The sequence below is a fragment of the Neovison vison genome, chromosome 3 (genome assembly GCF_020171115.1).
Source record: "Neovison vison isolate M4711 chromosome 3, ASM_NN_V1, whole genome shotgun sequence".
In the NCBI taxonomy this organism is placed as follows: domain Eukaryota; kingdom Metazoa; phylum Chordata; class Mammalia; order Carnivora; family Mustelidae; genus Neogale; species Neogale vison.
The window spans coordinates 231,905,079-231,928,490 of NC_058093.1; the positions used below are offsets into that span (position 1 = coordinate 231,905,079).

Here is a 23,412-nt window from a genome sequence, read left to right on the forward strand (position 1 = left end):
TGGGCTGCCTGTGGAAGAAGAAGTTCACACTGGGAAGGGAGGACTGGACGGGGCGTCTGGTAACCCAGACCCACGCTTCCTCTCGGTTCCGCGGGTGCTTTGTCTGAGACGGCTAGACCTTCTGTTCCTGCCCTCGGTGCTTTGCAGAGATGTTCTGTGAGCAACGTAATTAAATGGTTAGCCCCTTCCTTCCATAAGGGGAAGCACTTCTCGAGTGTTTTTTGGGGGGCAAAATATGATGACGGTCTGAAATGTGAAAGGCATCGGTCAGGGTCCCCTCGTGCCCGCCCTGCCTCCTTCCCCACCGCTGTTGGGGTTCCTTTGGAGCATCCTTGGCTGGGAAGGATGGGGCAGAGCCTTCACGCTAAGTGGCACAGCCTGTCTTGCAGGTGAATAGGTAAAGAGAGAAGGTGGAAGGAAGCTTGCTACCTGGGTGACCTCAGCTGGCTCAGCAGAATGTTCCGGACTGTCTCATTCTCAAAGTTGTAGTTGACCATCCAATAGATGCACAGCTGCTCCTGCTGTCTGATTAGCCCCAGGACAGTTCGGATGCCTTCTGCCATGTCAAAGTTTTCTGCTCTGCACCCCTGTTCCCAGGCATAGACCGTGAGAAGCTCCAAGGCATACACGGGCAGATGGGACAGACCTTTCAGCCTCTCCTGGCACTGTGGGAGAAGAAAGGGACAGTGGCTGATCTGGGGACCCACTTACCCCCAACCATCATGCCTAAAGGACGCCATGCCTCAGATCCGATGGATTTCAGTATCAGGTGTTGGCAAGAGTGCGGAGAGCCTGAAACTGTCATATGTCACTAATGGGAGTGTTATTAGGGACAACTGTTTGGGAAAACTAATGCTGGTAGTACTTCCTAAAGCTTAATATATACATTATTACATATACTTAATATATTATATGTACTTATGTAATGATATATGTTTTATATACCATATAACAATATACTATATAGCCTGCATATGTATTTATTATGTGCACATACATATATATATAAATACGTCACGTAGATATCTATCTATCTATCTATGTATTCAGATAACTTAAAACCCAGCACTTCCACTCCTGTATATTTACCCAAGAGAAATGAGTGCTTAAACTCACAAAAGGACCCGTAGGGGAATAGCCATAGTAACCTAATTCAAAATGGTCCCGATCTGGACACGACCCAAGCGTCCTTAGCAGAATGGAGAAAGGTGTGACCAGCCGAGACGACGGAATCCTACAGGACAACGAGACACCACAACTGTGTGCAACAGCAGAGGCCCATCTCTCAGACCTCACGCTGAGCAGATGGTACACACCACTGATTTCAAGTTCAAAAACAAGCAGAACTGAGTGGAGGAGACAGACGTTAGGACGGTGGTCACTTGTCGGGGGTATTCACTGGGAAGAGACTTGAGGTAGCTGCAGGGAGGCAGGAAAGGTGCCCTGTTTTGATCTGGACGTTGTTCAAAAGGTTATAAAAAGGCACTGAGCTGAGGGCACCTGGAGGGCTCAGTGAGTTAAGCGTCTGACTCGTGATTTCGGCTCAGGTCATGATCACGGGGTCCTCAGACGGAGGGCTATGCTCAGCAGGGAGTCTGCCTGAGAGTCTCTCTCTCCGTCTGCCTCCTCCCTCATCACGATCTCCCTCTCTCTCTAAATAAATAAATGAATGAAATTTTTTTTTTAAAGATTTTATTTATTTAGTTGACAGAGAGAGATCACAAGTAGGCAGAGAGGCAGGCAGAGAGAGGGAGAGAGGAGGAAGCAGGCTCCCTGCTGAGCAGAGAGCCCGATGCAGGACTCGATCCCAGGACCCTGAGATCATGACCTGAGCCGAAGGCAGCGGCTTAACCCACTGAGCCACCCAGGCGCCCTTGAATGAAATTTTTTTAAAAAATGCACTGAGCTCTATACTTAAGAGCGTCATATTTTCCTGGCTGCGGATGGTCTCGGCGAAGGGGAATCGGACGACCGCCCTAGAAACAGAATTTGAAAATTACCTGTTGGTACCAGTACTTTACCAATAGGATCAAATCCTTCAGCTTTCTCGGATGGTTGTGAAAAAACCTCTGCTGGAGCTCGGCGAAGCAGATGGAGAATTCGCCAGGGTGGGCTTTGGTCATGTCCAGGGCTCTTCTGAGCTCTCGGTAGGTCTGGGGGGTGGGCTTCTCGCTCAAGCCTGGGACAAAAGAAGAGGGATGGAGAACCGATCGTGTTGGGGCCCCCTGCCCCCAGGGAGCCAGCCGTGAAGGTCCGCTGGGGTTCGGCAGCACCCGTCGGGGGCTTCTTCTGTCAGGGATGCGGTGTGTTCGCCTAAAAGGCGAGGGGAGGCGTGCCTCCCGCCATAATTCAATGACAGTCGTGAAAACCCCACGGTGCTGGCTCGAGGCAAGATCGACAGAAACGGAATGATGGAAAACACAATATAAATGAGAAAGGGGGAGCTCCAAGAGGGGAGGGAAAGATGGCTTCTTGAACAAATGGGGCTGGCATGGCTGGCATAGACCTGGAAGCAAATAGAGTCCATAGATGCACACGGTGTGTTCTGCTTCGGAGCCCAGCTGGTGAGTCAAGGGGACCGGGACTCTGAGGAGGCAGGTAAGGGGAAGGCAGGGCCCTGGAGGCTGGCGTTAGAGGCAATGGGTCCCTCAGAATGGGACCCTGTGATGCCGGGTAGTGGTTCTCAAACTGGGTGCCCATCAGAATCCTGCTGCCGCGCTAATCTGGTGTACGGACCCAGGAGGCTCTTAAATCCAGATTAGCTTTGGAGGAGATCTGACAGCCAAGTGGACAGAGCTCGGGCCTCGCTTTTTAACTAAGTTTTTCAGGGGATGCTGATCCCCAGGGACGTCTGAGAAACGCTGGTGTGGGGGGGGCAAAGAAGCCTGTGCCACAGAGGGGAAGGATATCGAGAGGGTCACAGAATTTCCATAAGATTTCCCCTCTTGCTGGCTGAGCTCTACTGCTTACAAGCACATTTTACAAAGACATAAACAAGAGGAGCCAGGAGCCAGCTTGTTTCTTTCATTCACTCCCACAGATATTTAAGAATTCCCCAGTAGGTTCCTTTCCCCCAGAAAAGCGATCCTTATCCTGTTCTTCCCCAGAGGGATCTCAGCAGGGAATGTGCAGTTCTGGCGCCATCTAGTGGCACCATCTTGATACCACATGCGAGGAAGAGTGTCGTTTTCACACCATCCTTGCAATGCTGGGGTTGAACCCAGCAGAAGGCCCTTTGGCCGAGTCTCCAGCCACCATACTCTGAACAAGAGAGAATATAGGATTTCCTATTAATTATGAGACACACGAGGTCTCTTCACCTTGACCCCAGACCTTGTTTGGGCTAGTCCCCATCATCTTACAGGCCCTGTAAACTTGCCATTTTGAGCCTGGTCTTAGAGTTGGCAAAAGTGGGTAAGTGGTGGAACCAGGATAGAAGTGAGAGCTGCCTACCTTCCAGATGGGTGTACTTTTCTCTAACTTGGTTACCTTCCCGTGAATGCAAGTCACCGACGGGTGTGTGTGTGTGTGTGTGTGTGTGTTCATCTTAAAGGCATCCTGGCTTGGGGCTTAGGAGATCTGGGCTTTCGTTTCTAGTTCTATCAGTAACTGGTGTATGTCTCTGGGACGTTCTTTTTCCTACAGTTTCCTGTTTGCTTAATGAGGGGTTTAATTTCAGCTCTAGCATTTAAGTTTGTGATTACATGCACCTGTGCTTGAGACTAAGCTGTCACTAGGCTGAGCTTTATCCTTCCTTCCTATCTACCATCCATCTATCCATCCACCCCTCCTTCCTTCCCTATATCCATCCATCCATCCATCCATCTTTCCTTCTATTCATCCATTCATCCATCCCTCCATCCATCCATCCATCCAACCACCCATCCACCCATCCCTCCCTCCCTCCCTCCATCCATCCACACATCCATCCATCCATCCACCCATCCATCCACTTATCCATCCATCCATCCATCCATCCACCCATCCATCCACCCATCTATCCATCCACCCACCCACCCACCCATCCATCCATCCATCCAACCAACCAACCATCCACTTGTCCAACCAGTTGCCCATGGAAGGGTGACCAGTTGCCTTGATGTTGACTTGGCCAGAAGGCAGACTCCAAATGCCTGCCCGAACTATTCCTAGATGTTTGCCCCATCCTCTTCCACTAATCAACATTTATTCTAGCCTAAATCCCCAGGGGTGGTGTATGGACCAGCACCAGCAGCAGGGCCCTGGATAGACATACAGAGTCCATGGCCCAGCCCCAATCTCCCCAATCAGAGCCTGCACTTTAACAAAGTTCCATGATGATTTGTGTGCATGTCATTATTTGAGAAACTCTGCTTTAGATTCTGGAATCTAGGACATTTTCTCCAAAGTCATTTAGGAGATGGGGCAAAAGTTCTAGAGAAGAGAGTAAGCCTAGGGCGGGAGGGACGCCCTCTCTTAAAGGGATGTGGCCCCTGGCTTTGGAACATACCAGTGGTGTCTATCCCATCCCCAACCCCAAGGACCCCATGGCTGTCTGACACCCCTTTCTTTGGCTTTGCTCTCTCAACACCCCTCTCCAGACCAGTGCTGTCCACACACCCAGGAGCAACTCACCCAGAGCGTTGTAAGCAGGCAGCACCTTGAACGTGATGTTCTGCCATCTTGTGGACAGCTGGAAGGTAAGCCCACTGGGGGACTTCTGGACCTCCATTTTGGCCGGCATCTTCCTGGTGAACTGACACTCTGTCAGACACAGCCAGAGCTTGGTGAGGATTTCATCTCGTTTTTTTTCCTGATCCTGGAACTGTTCAAAGTCACTGACAAAGATGACAATCGTCCCATCGGAGTTGCCCCTCAACATCGTTTCCCTGCCATAGGAGCCGCCCTGCCAGTGACAGAGACACAGATGTGAGACTCTGGACCCTCTGGGGTCACCGGATGCCCCAGCAGGCCTCAGTATTTCTCAAATCCAGCCAAAGCCACGAGTGTCACCAGAGTCTTAACATGGAGTGGCAGGTGTCCTTTTGTCCGCCCAAAGACCTGAACGAGGATGCCTGTCGCAGCACCTCTCATACGAGCCTCAACGGGAGGCAGCTCAAGCGGCGGTCAGCAGGAGGAGGGACAAAGGCGGGGTCCTCGCACCCTGGGACACTACCCAGTGTCGAACCGATAAACACACGCTCACACGGCAACGTACATTTCCTAAACAGGATGGGGTCCAAGAAGCCATGCAGTAAAGCTACACTGAGCAGGATTTCCTTCATATCCAGTAACCAGCCTGTCTGGTTTTCCCAGGACATTCCCGGTCTCAGCTCAGAAAACCCCTCTGTCCTGGGCAGACCAGCACGGTGGGTCACCCCACAATTACGCAAAGTTAAAACAACAAACAAACAAACAGCACAATGAAACTAGGCTGTCAGAAGTCCGGAGAGTGGTTAGGGGAGGACTAGGGGTCCCGGGGACTGGATGGAGGGTCCTGGGGCTCTTGGGGCTGGGAACGTTTCCTTTCTTCAGCTGGGCGTAGGGGACACAGGTGTGTTGTTTGTGGCAATCCATTGGGCTATACATTTAGACCTGTGCCCCTTTCCGATGTTTTATTTTCGTTAGGAAAAACTGAACCATATTGAGAGGCGGTGGTTCAGGGCGCATGCAACCAAGCAGACTATTTGGGCTGAAAGCCCAGCTCTGCCTCCAGCTACTAAGTCACTTCCTTGTGCCTCAGTTTCCTCATCGGGGCCAAGGCCAGGGGATGCCAGGTATCCAGGCGTCTTTACTGCCAGGGCTGCTGCGCACACATGAGACAGATGCCAGGAGGCACGGTGCATGCGGAGAAATGGGGCTCCGGGGCTGGTGGACCCCTAAGTCCCTACCCTACAGTCCTGGCACTTTCCCCAGCAGCTTTTCCTCCCCCTCAAGCCCCGGATCTTCAGCCTCAGCCCTGGGATTTGTACCCCCAGCACCAAACATTTCTACTTGATAAGACCCACCCCTTCCTGCCATTGAGAAACCAGAAAACGATCTTGGGGTAGTTTCACTGCCATCTCCCAGCCTCAGTTACTGCTCCGTCATATGGGGAGGACAGGAACCACGATGCAGAGGAATCACAGCTCATTTACCAAGGACTAACTATGCCCCAGGCCCCATACTAAGAACATTATATGCTTAATCCTCATTATAGTCTGAATTTATTCTTCCTCTCCCGTTTTTCAGACTCAGAGACTGAAGCACAGAGAGGTTAAGCAACCTGCCCTGGGGCGCACAGCAGTCAAGGCAGAGCACTCCTACTCCCGGGCTCCATCACCTCCCTCGAGGGTGGGGAGGGCAAGTGGATGTCCTGGTCACCCAAAGCCTGTCACCCGGAAGGCACTCAGCACCGCGTCACTCCTCCTTCCGATGGCCACGGAACCTCAGGGTCCCAGCAGCCCAGACCCCCAGCCTTCCACTCACTTTGACCACACTTATCGTGGGGGGGAACTGCTCCGTTTCCTGCAGGATGGCACAGATGGTGTTCACCGTGTCATGGATCTGTCTCTGGCACTCTTCATAGGGCCTCAGGAAGTTCTCGATCAGCTCGTCCAGCTTCTCAGGCTGCACGGAGTACAGATGCGACCCCCAGATGCCCATTGCTCCCGCTGGCGGCCGTGGTGTTGGGGGATGGAAGGGAGAGGAGAAGGAGCCACTCCCTTGCTTGCAGACAGGAAACCAAAACTCACATTCGAGAACCAGGAAACTGCAAATGACCGGGGTGAGAGTCTAGAAACCGAAACTCACAGAATGCTCCCAGCTGACTTCCTTGTTGAGATTTCTGCCCACCCCTGCAGGGTGGGCGGCCGGTGATCTGCTCCTCCCTGGGCCTCCTTTCTTTCGTTCCTTTTTTTTTTTTTTTTAGATTTTATCTATTTATTTGAAAGAGAGCCAGTGAGCAAGAGAGAACATGAGCAGAGGGGAGAGGGAGAAGCAGGCTCTCTGTGGAGCAGGGAGCCTGATATGGGACTCGATCCCAGGACCCTGGGATCATGACTTGAGCTGAAGGCAGATGCTTAACCAACTGAGCCACCCAGGTGCCCCATCCCCTGTCCTTGTACTTAAATAGACTCTGGAGCCCCCTTAGGATGGCTTGATTTATGCTAGCATGTCCTTGAGCACATTGCCTGCTCTATTTGTGCCTCAACTTGCCCATCTGTGAAATGGCATAACAAAGATAGTTCTCTCGTAGGGTTCACGTTAGAATGGGGAGGGGGCACTTGGCAGATGCTATTTAAGAAGTTGTTAATCATATTAGCTTTTGCAGGGGACTGAGGTCATCTCCCAGGGCTCTTTCCCTTCTCCCCTTGTTAAAAAACAAAATTCAGTGACATAAATTTGAAGGTCTAACTGGCTTCATTAAGTGCTTCATAAATGGGGCAGCATCCGATCTAGAAAGTAGAAAGAGCTCCAGAAGTTGTTGCATGATGGTTTTCATCGGGAGGAGGGCGGAGCAAGAAGCTGGTAACAGGAAAAGAGAGGACAGTTCAGACCCCTTTTTGGGGCCCAGGGACTGGGCCGGCCGCGTGTTTATCCTGCAGATGACATCCCTAGTGTTCCTGGGGAGATCTCGGCTGACCCTTCAAAGGCCACTTTCCAGGCATAGGTTAAAACTGTAATTAAGGGGGCGCCTGGGTGGCTCAGTGGTTGAGCATCTGCCTTCAGCTCAGGTCATGATCCCAGGGCCCTGGGATTGAGTCCAGGGCCTGGGAAGTCTGAGTCAATGAGAGCAGCGAGGAGAAAGGGATCCAGAGAGTGGGGGGCTGGTTTGCTTAGGGACACACAGAAAGGCAAAGTCTGAGCCGGACACAGGTTCTAATTCTGCCGCTGGGTGATGTGGGACACAAAGGCAGAAGGAAATGTAGATAAAATGAAACACCTTTGAATCTGCAGCCTGACAAGCTCTTGAAGAGGCAGGCGGAGTATGGGGTTCCTCTGGGAAACTCCCAACTGGCTCAATGCTAGTGCTTTGCTAGAGGGAAATGCACCTGAGCTTGACAACGGCAAGGCCTCCAGGATGCTGAGTCTTCTTCAGCATATGAAATCCTCCAGGGGACCCTGGGCTGGCTCAGTCAGTTAGGCAGCTGCCTTGGTCTCAGGTTGTGATCTCAGGGTCCTGGGATGGAGCCCAGCATCGGGTTCCCAGCTCAAACGGAGAGCCTGCTTCTCCCTCTCCCTCTGCCCCTCCCCGTGCTTGGGCTCTCTCACTCTCTCTCTCTTTCAAATTAAAAAAAAAAAAATCTTTTAAAAGAAAGAAAGAAAGAAAGAAAGAAAATTGGTTTGGAACTTGCCTTAGTTTTACTTTCCTAAACCCCAAAGAATATAATCATTCACCCCTCACAATCCCAGGGCAGCTCCTCTTCCTGCCCAGAGGTCCTGTCCCCGTGCTTTAATAAAACCACCTTTTTTTGCACCAACGACGTCACAAGAATCCTTTCTTGGTTGTTGGCTTCGGACCCCACCAAACACACCAACATCTCACAGCTACATCCCTGGGCACACAGAGGTCCAGGACTGGTCAGCTTGCTTGTGGATAATTTTGGGGTCTCAGCACATGCTTGCCTGGCCCAGGAAGGGTGGGACATGGGCCTAGGGTTGCACAGGCCAAAGGGGAGTCAGATGTGCAAGTCCATTCGGAGCTCTATGAAAAATGAAAACCCCCAGATGGCTCCCACTAGCTCTCTCCGTCTAGCAATAAAAAATAATGCAGAAGGCAAAAATTCCCTGAGATGTGGGAAGAACAGGGCCCTTCTCTGCTGTGATGATTAATTTTATGTGTCAGCTTGGCTGGGCCATGGCACCCAGATATTTAGTCAAACCTTATTCTAGATTCTTCTGTAAAGGTTTTTTTGTGTGTTCCTTTTTCTTTTCCCCATGAGATTAACATTTTAATCAGTAGACTTTGCATAAAGCAGAAGACTTTTCATAACATGGGTGGGCCTCATCCAATCAGTTGAAGGCCTTCATAGAAAAAAGACTGCCCTCTCCTGGGGAAGAAGAAAATTCACCAGCAGGTGGCCTTCAGACTCAAGCTGCAACAACTTCTCTCTGGGTATCCAGTCTCCCCCCGATGGAATTTGGACTTGCTAGCGTTCACGACAGCCAGAGACATTTCCTGAATTGGATCTCCACACTGCACCAGTCCTGTTTCTCTAGAGAATCTTAACTACCACACCCACCCTGCAAGCGTCTCTCCTTGACCTTAGGACTGTTCATGCCACATCTAGAGGTAGGCTGCTCAGGGATCAGCAGGCTCCTTTTCTAGAGGAGAACAGGAAGGCGGGCAGAGCGAGGTGGGAAATTCCACAGCTCGTAGGTTGTCTGGCTAGGCTCTTACTCCGCAGGACCTGATTCCAAAGTCCAAGCTTTATTATTATTTTTAAAAATTTTATTTTGAAATAATTTGAAACCCTGAGGAAATGTGCAAGATGAGTATAAAGAAATCCCTTATGCCCTTCCCCCACAATATTCAGCACATCGGTTCCTCATTCTCTCCACATGGACATCTTGCCGGTATCACACAGTCTGGTTTGAGTGCGTGTTGCAGATATTGTGCCCGGTTTTTCCTATTTTCTTAAATATTTTATTTATTTATTTGAGAAAGAGAACGAGAGACAGAGCACAAGCTTGGGGGAGAAGCAGAGGGAGAAGCAGATCCAGACTTGGGGCTCGATCCCAGGACCCTGGGATCATGACCTGAGCCGAAGGCAGAGGCTCAACCAAGTGAGTGACCCAGGCGTCCCATCTCTCTCTTTTTAAAAATAGACTTTGTATTTTTATTTATTTATTTATTTTTAAAGATTTTGTTTATTTGACAGAGAGAGAGAGAGAGAGAGCGCACAAATAGGCAGAGAGACAGGCAGAGAGGGAGAAGCAGGCTCCCTGCAGAGCAGAGAGCCCGATGTGGGCTCAATCCCAGGACCCTGAGATCATGACCTGAGCTGAAGGCAGAGGCTTTAACCCACTGAGCCACCGAGGCACCCCTAGACTTTGTATTTCAAAGTAAAGTTAAGCAGAAGGCCCAGAGATTTCCCAGAGACCCCCTGACCCCCTACACAAAACCTCCAACACTATCAACACCCCCCCACCTCAACCGGAATGTTTGTTTGAACCAATGAACCTATGTTTACATGTCAGTATTGCCCAGACCTCGTTCCTCTTAAATATTTCAATATGTATTCCCTAAACATATGGATATCTCGTTACATAAACACAGAACAGTGATTTAGAATTTTAAGATTGATACGATGTTATCCTTTCTCATAGCACATATAAAGAATAGATCCTTATATTCAAATTTTAATAGTTATTCTAGTACTGATCTTCACATCCTCCTCCGCCCGCCGTCCTCACCCCACTCCAGGATTGCACGGAGTTGTCATGGGTCTCAGACGGGACTCCTGGGAAGTGCTGGGGAAGGGATGGTGTTATTTGGGGGGAAAGTTCCCTGTGTCCTAATTATCTGTCTTTGAAGTATCTTGATGGTGCACATTGAGTAGCTCCGTGGTTTGTGACCCATTTAGTCTGCTCCTAGGGACGTGCTATTTTACAACCAGCTCTTTAACTCTCTGGGGCTCAGGGCCTCCTGGCTGCCCCCTCAGCCCTAGCTCTCACAGGAGGAATGTGTCCACCTGACAGGTCAGTGTTGTCTCGTGGCTGATGTCAGTTCAAGGTCCCCCCGTCCCCAGCGCTATTCGGGGGACCGTGACGATGTCTTCTATGGAGGGGGCCCCTTGAGCTTCCTACTGAGGCCAGCTTTGCTCACTGGCCTGTTCCTCCTGGCCTCTGTGAAGGTATCTTCTCTGCTTTTCCATGGGTGACGATTTGGTGGCTCTTCTGGCCTTATGTGACATACCCCGCCCCCGCATGCCCACCTCCCTGACCTTTGAGCCCCATCACCCCCATCCTTCAGGCAATATTGTCACTGAGCTCTCACCCAGCTCTGCTTTTATTCACCTTTTCCATTTTTCTAGAAGCTTTGCTAGCAGCGAGCTTGCCCCTTCTCCTGGGCTCCTGGCCAGGGTATGAAGTCCTCAGTTCCAAGTGGGATTTCCAAATCAATAAACTCTTCCTCATCCGGTCTTACACAGGGGGCTCCCTTGGTCAGTGGACCCTGGGGTCCACTCCCACTTCCACCCACCTGGCTTTTCTTGGTACGCGCTGGCTGGGTTTTCCGGCTGTTTGGGGTACAGGTCCATCTGTCCCTTATTCAGCTCAGCATCCCTGGCTGGGCTGTTCTGGGACTTCACCCCAGTTCTAGGACCACTGGGCAGGAGGGGACATGGGTGCAGTTCACAGGGCAGGGGGATGATCTATAGAAGAGGGGCGTCTGCAGGGTCTCCTTGTAAGGCGGGAGGTGCTAGCTTTTAACGGGAGGGGAGCAGCTCTGACGGTTCAGAGGAATCTGGGGAGTCCAGATCTTCAGGGTCTTCAGCCCTCATATCTCCGGGCTGCGTGTCAAGATTCCCATTCTTTCCCAAGCAGGGTCCTGACCTTAGTTAGCAAACCCGATTACCCGCTAGGGGGCGCTATCATCAAAACGACGGACAATAGCAGGTGTTGGGGAGGATATGGAGAAGCCCCCCTCACTGCTGGAGGCGGGGTGAGTGGCACAGAGCCAGGGGACTCGTTAGGGTGGGTCGTCACCGTTAAGCCTGGAGTCATCATACAAGCCAGCGATTCCACTCCTGGCTAGATACATCCAAAAGAAAAATACATGTTTGCGTAAAATCCCATGCCAACATTCATAAAGGCCAAAACGTGGAAACAGTCCAAACGCCCACCAGGGGATGACTGGGTAAACCGGGTGTGGTCTCTCCACCCAGTGGAATATCGTCCAGTAGCAATAAGGGGGAACCAGGGAGGTAGAAGCTCCCACACCACGCGGACGGACCTTGAGCATGTGCTGCTAAGTGAAAGAAGCCGACACAAACGGACAAATACAGTGTCATCTCATTTGTAGGAAGTGTCGATAATAGAGTCGGGAAGCAGATGAGTGGGTGGCCAGGGATTGGGTGGGGAGGGGCCGCGGGAATGCCGAGTTCTGATGGATTTCAGGTTTCCCTTGGGGCTGGTGAGAATGTTCTGGAATCAGGATAGCGGATGCCCCTTGTGACATGGCTCACCTGGTGAATATCCTAAATGAGAACTCTGGGACTATCCCCAAACCGCTGCGCTGTTCCCTTTATAAATCAAGATTCACCGTGTGTGAATTACATGTCAAGGATGATTTTTTAAAATTAAGAATTAAATTAAAGCATTAAAAAAACAAACCTGATGCTTTCTTTGGAGTCTTGCTTTGTGCACGTGCTGCCTTTCTGGACCGGGTCCTCATTCTCTCCCACTCTCCGGCAGCAGGAGATGGAGCCTCTGTGAGCTACAGGGGACCACATTTAGCTTTTCGTAATTTTTTATCCCCTAAGTCTTCCTAGTAAGGTTTTTTTTTTTTAGATTTTTATTTTTATTTATTTGACAGACAGAGATTACAAGTAGGCAGAGAGGCAGTCAGAGAGAGGAGGAAGCAGGCTCCCTCCTGAGCAGAGAGCCTGATGTGGGGCTTGATCCCAGGACCCTGGGATCATGACCTGAGCCAAAGGCAGAGGCTTTAACCCACTGAGCCACCCAGGCACCCCAAGGTGTTTTTTTTTTAAATTAATATATAATGTATTATTTGCTGCAGGGATACAGGTCTGTGAATCATCAGTCTTACACAGTGCATAGCACTCACCATAGCACATAACCTCCCCAAGATTTTATTTATTTATTTGAGAGAGACAGAAACAGAGAACATGTGCAGGAGGAGCTGCAGAGGAAGAGGGAGAAGGGGAGAAGCAGACTCCTGGGTGAGCAGACAGCCCGATGCGGGACTCGATCCCAGGACCCCAAGATCATGACCTGAGCCGAAGGCAGACGTTTAAGCGACTGAGACACCCAGGTGTCCCCTCCCCCAGTAAGTTTTAATACTGCCTGGGCTACTCTCTCCTCAGAGCTCTTTTTTCCTGCATTATCTGAACTTTCCTTGCACGTGTATGTTTCCTTGAGACCTTTAGTTCCAGAGAAAAGTGCTTGTGGGCATTTTTGGGAGTATCTCTAGGATCATTAAATGTAGAAACCAAGTTGGTACTGATATCCATCTAAGGTTATGGCTAAGCCCTCGAAAGTCATGGTGGGGTCACTATGTCAAGATCAGGGTGCTCACTGTCAAAGACCAAGGAGCTAAAGTAGAATAAATCCCCGCAGGGATCAGCCCAGCCCAGGTGACGGACAGGTCCTCCTTACCTCCTGCCTACTGGGGCTACCTCAATTCCCACCATCTCACAACTCCCCTCATTCAAGAGCCATTTTGTTGGGTGGGGGAGAGCTAGAGTCTGTGCCATGAAGATGGGAATTACCCAATTGAGACCCGTCACTGGTTCCAGCCAGGACGAGCAAGGTCAAGGCCAGGTCCTCACCTGCTGGTGCATGCTTGGCAGGGCAGGTGTTTGCAGCCCACAAGCATCAGTCCTGAGCTCTGGGGACAGGCCAACCACAAAGGTGTGACTTGGGGTCCTGAGAGTGCCACCCCCAGATATGCAGTCAGGGAGGTGAGTCTGAGACTTAAGTGGCACCTTGTGCCCTCAAACCAGATGGGGGTGCACAGGAGGTGCTGGTGGGCTTGGCCTCTGAGACTTCCCTATAGTCCCACGGGCAGCAGAGGAACTGCTCTTGGGGCACGGTCTCCCTCCCAGAGAGCAGATCTGACGTACTCTGTTAGAGCATGCCCAGGCACCGGCCATGGGGAGTCAGACTCGCTGAGACCCGTGGGGGGGGGCACGCAGGGGATGCGTTGGGGCTCCTTCCCTTCTGTCTCCTCCTGCTCCTCCCCCTGGGATGGACCACCTGCTCACCCACCCAACAGACATTCACAGTGCATCTGCTGGGGCTGCCATCCCTGACTCGGGCTGTCGGCACTGGGCATCTGCTCCTCCCTGTGCTACAGTGGGTGGGAGATGCAAGCCCCCTCCAGTCTGCCCCGTTGTCCGAGTTCTGGCTGTAATCTAGGCCGTTCTGATGGAGGTGGACCGGAGGCATCTTCCTGCCGTGCTGGGGGCCAGCAAGCCCTGAGCGATGCCTGTGACCGCTAGAGTCCACGTTCTGGGTCCAGCTCCCCGCTTTGTGGGTGTGAGTGTCAGCGGCCGCAGTGGCCTCCTGACCTCTGTTTCAACCACGTTGGTCTAATCTTGACGCCAACAGTCTGGTCGCGGTCCCCGCTCTCCGCTCCTCCAGACCACCCAGAGATTTAGACGGAAGCCCTTTCTGCTTACGATTCTTGGGCTGTCTTGTTTTCCGTGCTGAGCCGTGAAATAAGAGGGACACTGTTGCTGGCCCAGGGGTCAGGAGTGCCCCTTGCATGGACCCGGTGCCTTTGCTCAGAGATCACAGAGAAGCAGGCTGAGCACTGTCGTTGGTGCACTGGTTCACGTCCAGGCTCTGGGGATAGAGAATCCCACTGGTGATGCTCCCGCAGGCCAGGAGAGAAGACAAGAGCCCAGTAAAAATTCAGGACGGCAAACAGGGCATGGTCTCGGGATGCACACGTGGGGAATGAATGCAGCAGGAAGGGGCAAGAAAATCGGGCTCTGGTGAAAAGGGAGTCAAGCATCCCTTGAGAGGGGCTGCATGATACACGTGCCCCACTCCGTGTGTGACAGATAAAACTAGCCCACATAGCATGCTCTCCTGCCAGCGGCTGAGCTCAGAGAGCAACTCAGGAGCTTAGTCATACACTGCAGGCCCGTGAGCACGTTCTTTCTGCATCCAGGCCAGACATTGCTAATCAATCACAGCCTCACGCCGTGACTTTCCTTTGCTGTGTCCACGGCAGACATCACTAGTTGATTAGGTCACTCTTCCCAGGTATGTATCTGTTCTCCAGAATCCTCCAGGACACAGGGTTCCAGGCAGCCACTAGCAAGGGACTGTGGCTGACAAAAGGCATGAAGACTGTCCTCTCTGTGAGAAGCTGTTGGACTGGGGAAGAAGGAGAGGCCACTGGCAGGACAGGGAGGGGTTTCAGCAGCAGACATGAGCTGGTGTGGATAGGCACAGAAGTCGGGAAGGAGAAGGACATTCTCAGCGGGGGCTGTGTGGGATGCAACCATCGCTGTCCGAGAGCAGAGGCATGGCGGGGAGGCTGGGAACCCAGGCTGCTGCCAGCCCACAGACCCACAGGTATCAGGTGGGTAGGCTGCACAGAGTAGGAGGAGAGCACGGAGTGGGGAGGCTGGACGGAGAGGCTGGATCAGTCTGTCTCTCCCCCCCCCCACACACACATACATCTGGTAGGTGTCCCTGAGTTTCCTCATGCCGAGGGCTGGTGTCCTTCCGTCCATCTGGTACAAACATGGACTCTGGCCTTCACACCGCAGCCTGGGGGAAGGTGGCAGAAGAAGCTGGTTAGCCCTAACCTTCCAGGTGAAGCCGAGACCACAGGGACAGCCATCGTACAGGGCAGGGGGTGCACGTGGGGCCACGGCGAGGCCTGCCCCTCTGCCCAGAGTCCTGGCCCTCCCTGAGCACGCTGCCCCCAACGAAGCCTGCCCCTGCTGCTCCACCGCTCTCCTACCTTCACTGGCCATGGTCGGATGGGGGTGCCGTCCCTGCTCATGCAGCACAGGGCAGACATGTAGGCGGCAGCTTCCTCGGCCAGCAGGTCCCAGCGGGCATTGTGGCTGAGATTGCCCGTCGGGTCAGCCGGATCCAGGATGATGGGCCTGCAATTGCCATTAGGGTCAGGCTTATTCCTGGTCGCATCGGGGTGACTCCTGAGAGATTGGTTGGACTAGTCTCCTCCCTCAGCCAGCACTCTGCACTCTGCACGGACCACTTCTCCCAACTGCATCCAGGGCAGACATCACTAATCGATCACTGTGTTCATCTGGGCCACACCCTGGCAGCAGGTAGTTGGCATCTGTAACTGATCATGGCACCGGTCCTATCACCCACCCTTCCTACATCTGTGGCAGATGGCACCACCTTAGAGCCTTTTTCAGCACACCATGCTAAGTTAACTACAGGCTGGAAGTGTGAAAGTATCTCTGCTCTCTCTGCACCATTTGAGAGGGAGGCAAAATCCCAAAGAATAAGGCATGCCTACATGACCTGATGGGTTCCCAGGTAGGGCTGCCAGATTTAACAAATACAAGCAGAGGATGCCCAGTTAAATTTGAGTTTTGGATAAACATAAGTCTATCCCCAATGCTGCATGGGATATACTTATCCTAAAAAGTGATTCCTTGTTTATCTGAAATTCGTACTTGACTTGGAGCCTTGCATTTCATCTGGCAACCCTATTTACGGGGGACGAGGAAACAGACTGCCTGTCCCCCAGGTGCTAAGGGGATCCCTGTTAGAAAGGAGCTCGGTCTTAGGAAGAGGATTTTGCTCTCCCTGCTCTGTGCCCTCCGGATGTGGGAGAGTGAGCTACCCCATCTCTGAGACCCTGTGATGGGGAGGGAGGACCAGAACCTGGGCTGCCGAAGCTGCCGGTTCAGGAAGTCTCTGATAGTCTTGTCCTTGTCATTGTAGTTGACGGTCCAGTAGACACAGAGTTGGTGGTACTGGCTGACCAGCTCTAGGACAGTGCGGAAGCCCTCGGCCATGTTGAACTGGGGGTCCTGGCCGCCCTGCTCCCAGGCATACACCGTCAGGAGTTCCAGCCCGTGCTGGGGGGGCAGGGAGCCTCTCCCCTTGGGCATCTTGTTGCACTGGGGAATAAGGGGAAAGAGGATGTGCTGGTTCACACTGGCAATGAAGAGGAGCAGGAGGGACCCTTCCAGAGCTAGCAAGCCCACCCCCAAATTTTACGGAGCACCACCACGTGTCAGACGCCTGGCTGTGCATTATCCCTTCAAGTCCTGTGATGTAGTAGTGACACCAGCCGAATTTGCCAGATAAGCTAACTAAGGTCCCCTGGGCTGGGGAGTGTCGCTCCTTTTGCTCCACCAATCCAGGGTTCTGGCCCCTGCCCCCGCCCAGGACCTCAGTGGGAAGGTGGGGCTTTGGGGTCCTCGAGCCGCACCTGCCGGTACCAGTATTTCACCAGTCGGATCAGACTCTTGAGCTTGGTGGGCCGAGAGATGATAAAGTTCCGCTGCAGCTCCGTGAAGCAGGTGGAGAACTCGCCCGCGTGGTTGTAGCTGTGGATGAGGTCGACGTAGACTTGAGATGGGGGCCTGTAGTCGGAGACCAGCTGGCCTGGAGAAAGGGAGGAGGCCACCATCCGCTCATTCCCCAGAGTCCTGCTGGGGCCAACTGAGCAAGGACGCCCAGGACCTTCTACTTGGGCATCTCCCTAACGGCTGGGCTGGGACCCTCTGGGGGGCGGCGGGGAGTCCCAGGGTGATTTTAGTTGGAGAACAGACATGGCATGACCCAGCGTTAAAATATCTTATTTTCCTTCCTGTCCCCTTTCAACCCTTTCGTTTAGCTATCATGAGGAGAGTCTTGGCTGGGAGCTAACACATCCCTAAGGGCTCTTGGATGCGTGTTCATGCGTGTCTAACTAAGGGAGAGCCTCGGTCTTAGAGCTTCTGGTAGGACCGCATGTGGCAAGCTGACAGTCACCCTCTGGTTTCGTTGCCCTTAAAGGCATTCCTTGACATTCAAACTCTAGAGAACCGTGTAGCTTTGAATGCTTTTCTGGATGAATCCCTTCCTTGTCACTTGCTTTCCCAACCTCGGGAACCAAATACATTCAGATACAGGGGACGTCCTCCTGCCAACTTGCTGAGGCAAACTCAGAACTGAACCGATACTAAGAGGTCTGTGTCTGTTTTGTTCAGGGCTTTATCCTCGGTGCCTGGAGAAGGCTGGGCACATACTCGGCACATTTAGAGAACTCATGGATCCTACGGGTCCATGGCAGGTGGAGGAGACGGCGCACAGGTATGTAAAGACAGGATGCAGGGCGTCACCCCGATACCTGCATCATCAGGTGAAGGAAGACACTGGTGCTCGAGGCAGGGAAGTCCCTCACTCAAGGTCAAGCACCATGTCGGTGCAACTGCTGACACTAGGATCTAGCCCAGAGCCACCATGAGGCCACCTAACACTGTTGCGTGAATTCGAGAAAGGTGTCCTTTTCTCCAGACACTCTGCAGGAGGGTGGTGATAAACATGCCTATGTATAAGGCCTATGCTGTGAGCAGGTGTGCTCTGGCTGTGCAATGCACCACCCTGAATACCGTCCCTGGCAGCCCAGCTTCCATTTTTCCCCTTCTCAAGACTATGCCTGGGTACCTCACCTAAGGCGTCAAAGGCTGGCAGCACATCAAAGTCCACACTCTGATCCAGCATCGTCTGGGACGTCAAGGAGAAGCTCAGCACGCGGGAATTCTCCCACTTGGGGATCTCGAACTTCACCTCGAACTGCATCTCCTGCTGACATGCCTCCAGCTGGGCTCGGATCTCTGAGATGACCTCAGTCCGCTTGGTGCCCTGCTCGGTGAACTGGCTGAAGCAGTTGAGGAATACCACTAGATCCGCATCTGAGCGGCCTCGCAGAGCTGTGCCTTTGCCTAAAGAGCCACCCTGGGGAGGACACAGAGGTGGCTTGACCCCTGAAGGGCTCCTGCTAGAGCCTGTGGGTCAGAAACTTGCTGTGTGACCTCGGACAAGTCACCTAACCTCTCTGTTTTACCTCTTTCATATGGGGTTAATATGCAGTATGATTATGAAGAAAAGAAAAGTGTAAGACAGAAGTTTAAACCTTTCAACAAATGTAAACTTTCTCATCCCATCAAGTTTGGGGGCTGGGAGATATTTGAGAGTTTTTTTTCTTTTTTCTTTTTGGCCTGTGGCTCTCAAGCCTATCTGCATCAGGAGAGGTTTTTTTTTTGTTTTTTTGTTTTGTTTTGTTTTGTTTTAATGACTGATGTCTGGCTCCTATGCCCCGGAGACTGTGATTTCATTGGCCTGAGAGGGAGACTGGGTATCAGTATAATTTTTTAAGTGGCTCTAAGTGAGGCCGTGGTGGACAACCAGTGAACCAGGTTATCATCTTCAAGTATTATGGATGAGAAAGATAAGGATCAGAGAGGGGAAGGTATTTGCCTGAGGTCACACAGCAAATCACCAGGGACTTTTCATTGACTGACTCCATGCTGACCATTTTCTGGAGCTGATCTGGGTCTCACTTGTGACTTCAGTTGTGGGCTGAGGTTGTATCTGATATAGTGGATAATGTGACTTCTTAACACAGAGCATCCCTTCTGTCTTCTGGGATCACCATCCCGGTTTTCTCTGGGGAATCACTCCTCCCCCACATTCAGGTCCATGTGGAGAGGACTCCATCATATGAGCCAGGCTTGGCCAGTCAGAGCATGTCTCCCTGGCCCCATGGATTAGTTTGGGGATGGGTATAAATCCCAGTCAGGCCAATGAGACTCAATTCCAAGACTTCTATTTGAACTTTAAGAAAACAGAATTCCCTTTTCTGGAAGTTTAGAGATGCCAAGGACCATCATATGGAAAGGGCCTGTCCAAAACAGAAGATGGCAGAGCCAAGAGCTGGGATGAAAAGCTGAGTCCTGATGACCCTGCATGGGCTCCTAGATCGAACTGTACCTGATAGTAGCTCCACTCCAGGGCTTTCCATTTGCATCAGCTAATATATATATTTTTTGTTCCTCCTTTTGAGTTAGTTGTCACAAGCAACCAAAAGAGATGTGCTGGACATGTCTGGGTCCTTTCTCTGTCATCCACCCACAACCACAATCTGGTTTCTCTTCTAGGCTTGGCCTTGTACTGATTGTCGTAAGGATGATAGAAGTGAGTCAGGCCAGGCCCTGGTCTAGGAAAGATCACCAGCCTGCAGGACCCTCCTTGCCCACAGCTCTCCGGGGACTTACCTTGACCACCTTGAGCACTTTGATGGCAGAATTCCGGAAGCAGTTTTCCCTCAGGAATGAGCAGATGGCATCGACAGCCTTGTTCACCTGAGCCAAGAACTGGCGGTTCGGCTGGAGAAATTCACTGATGTACTTGTCAAGGTCCCCAGCTGGGGTTTGGTAAAGGAGAGCAGGCTATGGAAAGAATCCGGGTAGGGTCAGCTTGAGGCAGGATTCCCTGTGACTGTCCTGGCCCTAACTCTTGATATCCTAAGCGGATGAGACTTGCACTATCTCCCATAACATTTTACTTTCTCAGCTGGTTGGTAGGTCTCTGTGGTAGCATCTGCAGGACCTGAGTTCAAGTTCTGGACCCACCACCAACACACAGCCTTGGTGTCCCCAGTTTATTTATTTATTTTTAAAGATTTTATTTATTTTTTTGACAGGCAGAGATCACAAGTAAGCAGAGAGGCAGGCGGGGGCGGGGAGTAGGCTCCCTGCTGAGCAGAGATCCCGATTCGGGGCTTGATCCCAGGACCCTGGGATCATGACTGGAGCCGAAGGCAGAGGCTTAACCCACTGAGCCACCCAGTCACCTGGTCTCCCCACTTTAAATGGGGGTAAGAACAAGGCCCATGCCTCATGGGTTGAATTGAGTATTAGGCACTGGTTATGAGATTCTGCTGAACAACAGCAAATGTGATAAACTCACGTTCCTGTGGGAGCTGGCTATCATCTTAAGTGGGGTTCCCTAGAAGCAGAGCCCGTGATGGGGATTCCTGTGCATGGATTAACTGGGGGTAGTTTCTGCAGGAGAAGGGGGGTGAGGGAAGTAGTAGAGGGCCAGGGAAGGAGCTAAGTAAGGCTCCAGCTGGAGAAAGCTTCTGTTGATCCCCCGGGGAACACTGGACTAAGAATGATAGAGCTGGTCTCACCTTCAAACAAGGGGGGGCCTTTTGTATCCCATGTCACTCACGCATTCGGCTGGGGCCGAACCACCTATGTCTCAGTGGCAAGGCACCATCAGTGACCTCTCCCAGCAGCTGAGGATGTGTGCCACAGCAGGGAAAGGCAATCTGGGAATACCATCCGCCACTCCAGGGACTCCCCTCTTACCATCACATCCCAGGGCTGCACAGACGTCCCTTTTCCACTCCTAAAGCAAGCCTGTGTCTCCAGAGCTGCTGCTTCCTGGGCCAACAGCTCCCAGCTGCCCTGGCCCACATTCCAGGTGGGGTCGGCAGGATCCAGGACCAGGGGCCTGGGGGCAGAGTGGGTGGGTGGGCAGGTGGGGAAGGTGGTAATCAGTGAAGGAGCAGGGGGGTGGGAGAGACTGAGGAAGGGTGTGGGAGCTGGGGAGAAGGAGAAGAGTGTCAGGACCTTAGGGCTGGCCCAGTCTCCCTTAAGCAAGGTAGTAGGGTTCCTGCCTGGCCACCTCGGTCAGGAAGGTGCTGGGTGGTCCCTTAATCAGAAATGGTATTTTGTAGTGTTAATGAAACTGGCCTTGGCTTCTTTGGGGGCTCTTTGTGTCCATGCTTCCTCAGGAAAGGGTTTGGAAGGAAGCACAGTGACAAGTGGGGCTGGGGCACCCAGGTCCCACCCCGGACCCCTCCTGGACACAACGACTCCAGGGCAACAATGGCGGAGGTGAAGGATGATGGAGGGAAGGCAATGGGGAAGTGGGTCTGCACCTCTTTTTCTGAAGCTGGCCAAGAAGGTGTGTTCTGATAGCTGGGTCCTCAAAGCTATAGTTGACCGTCCAGTAGACACAGAGCTTCTGGTGCTGCTGGACAAGTCCTAGGACGGTCTTTAGGCCTTCAGCTGTTTTGAAAGAATCTTTCCCGCAGCCTTGCTCCCAGGCAAAGATGGTCAGGAGCTCCAGGGCATAGACTGGGGGCAGAGAGGCACGGGCTGGCTGCTGTCCTTTGTTCTGAGCTGCGACCTATGTCACCCAAAGCCAATCAAAGAATGAGTGTACGTGAGCATCTTACTATGTGCTAAGCATGGCCCCAGGGACTTGGAGAGGGAGGGGTAAAACAAACAAAGCCATGTTAAAAATGGAACCCTTCTGATTTTACAGGTGGGTAAATTGAGGTCTGGGGGTGGGGGAGTGCCTTGTCCAAGGTCACATAGTGACCTAAGATTAAAATCTCAGACTTGGTCTTTGCCTGGAGTCTCTCCCCAAAGGGTGTAAAGGCATAGGGGCTGCAATATCTTCAGCTTGGGATGCCAACATCTGTCGCCATAGTGACGTAAGCAGCAGTGGATGCTTAGTAGGTGTTTGTTGAATGAGCACATGACCGTGAGGGCTTTCAGAGAAGTGTTAGGTGGGGCCGCTCTGGAAAATGTTCAGGGGTTATTTAATACAACTTGCACAGAGGACAGTGATGGTGGAACAGCATAAGCTAAGGCTTGGAGGGAGGGGGGGAAGGGAGAGCATAGCAATGGGAGGAGCGAGGAGAAACTGATCAGCTAGGGAGGGATGGTGAACCCAGTGACAAGAAACAGGCACTGGGGGTCTGATGGAGAAAAGACTTCCTCTTAGAGATGGGCTTCCGGTCTGGGCAGGAAGTGGAGGACGGAGATGGAGGAGGTGGTTCTTCTACTGGGGATGGCCAATAAGAAGCGAAGGAAGGGAGATGTCTGCCCAGGAGAGGAGCTGATTGGCTGAGGCAGCTGCCATAACAGCAGCAGTTTCCCGAGTGGAGCAAGGGGGTCTGGCAGCCTCACCTGATGGTACCAGTGTTTCACCAGCAGGATCAGGTTCTTCAACTTGGCCGGCCGAGTGTTCACAAAGTTCCTCCGCAGCTCTGAGAAGCAGGCCGCGTGCTCGCCGCCCTGGCAGCTGCTGTTGAGGAGGGTCGAGTAGACCTGGGGCGCGGGTTTGGCGCCAGAGCAGAGCTGCCCTGTGGAAATTTGAAACACTCTGAGGGCAGAGCTCTAACGAAGACATCTGCATGTCCCAACGCAGCCACTCACCAGCCTTTATTAATATTTGAACGTTGATTACATAGCACTGCAATCAACAATACACAATGTACAACAGAACAGCAATCGGGACTCTTTTTTTAAGCACCAAAAACGTGCCGGGTGCTTTTTAGGAATTTTCACTAATGCACCCAATAACTCTGCAAAGTGGGGGATCTTGACTCCAGACAAGCTATGTAGCATAGCGGGTAAGGGAATTAGTTTCCAAGGCACAAGCTGGAGGCAGCCCTCACCCACGGCGTCAAACACAGGCAGCACCATCACATCCATCCAGCTTCCTAGGGCCGTGGACACCAGCTGGAACTGCAAAGCCCCGGGCACGGTCCGCTCAGGAAACTGGAGGCTCAGGCCAGGGACTGGGTCCTGCCACCCGGATTCCAGCTGTGCCCGCATCTCACTAAGGATCTGTGGGCGGCGGGTGATTTGGTCCTTGTAGTCGTTGAAGCAGTTGAAGAAAAGGACAAGTTCGGCATCGCAGCCTCCCCTCAGGTCTGTGCCCCGGCCAAAGGAGCCCCCCTGCAGAGGAAGG

The 23,412-nt window shown here is 52.3% G+C and overlaps 1 protein-coding gene across 1 annotated transcript in view; it reads right to left on the reverse strand.

Annotated features, from left to right (window-relative positions):
* OAS2 (2'-5'-oligoadenylate synthetase 2) overlaps positions 1–23,412 on the reverse strand; it is a 41,834-nt gene that overhangs the window by 11,542 nt on the left and 6,880 nt on the right. The window contains 14 exon segments of the mRNA XM_044244421.1: positions 430–665; positions 2,001–2,179; positions 4,615–4,885; positions 6,448–6,730; positions 13,476–13,534; positions 15,629–15,776; positions 16,531–16,769; positions 17,084–17,259; positions 18,309–18,594; positions 19,914–20,087; positions 21,012–21,156; positions 21,587–21,837; positions 22,626–22,801; positions 23,117–23,399. Coding sequence (XP_044100356.1) covers positions 430–665; positions 2,001–2,179; positions 4,615–4,885; positions 6,448–6,730; positions 13,476–13,534; positions 15,629–15,776; positions 16,531–16,769; positions 17,084–17,259; positions 18,309–18,594; positions 19,914–20,087; positions 21,012–21,156; positions 21,587–21,837; positions 22,626–22,801; positions 23,117–23,399 — 2,906 coding nt within the window.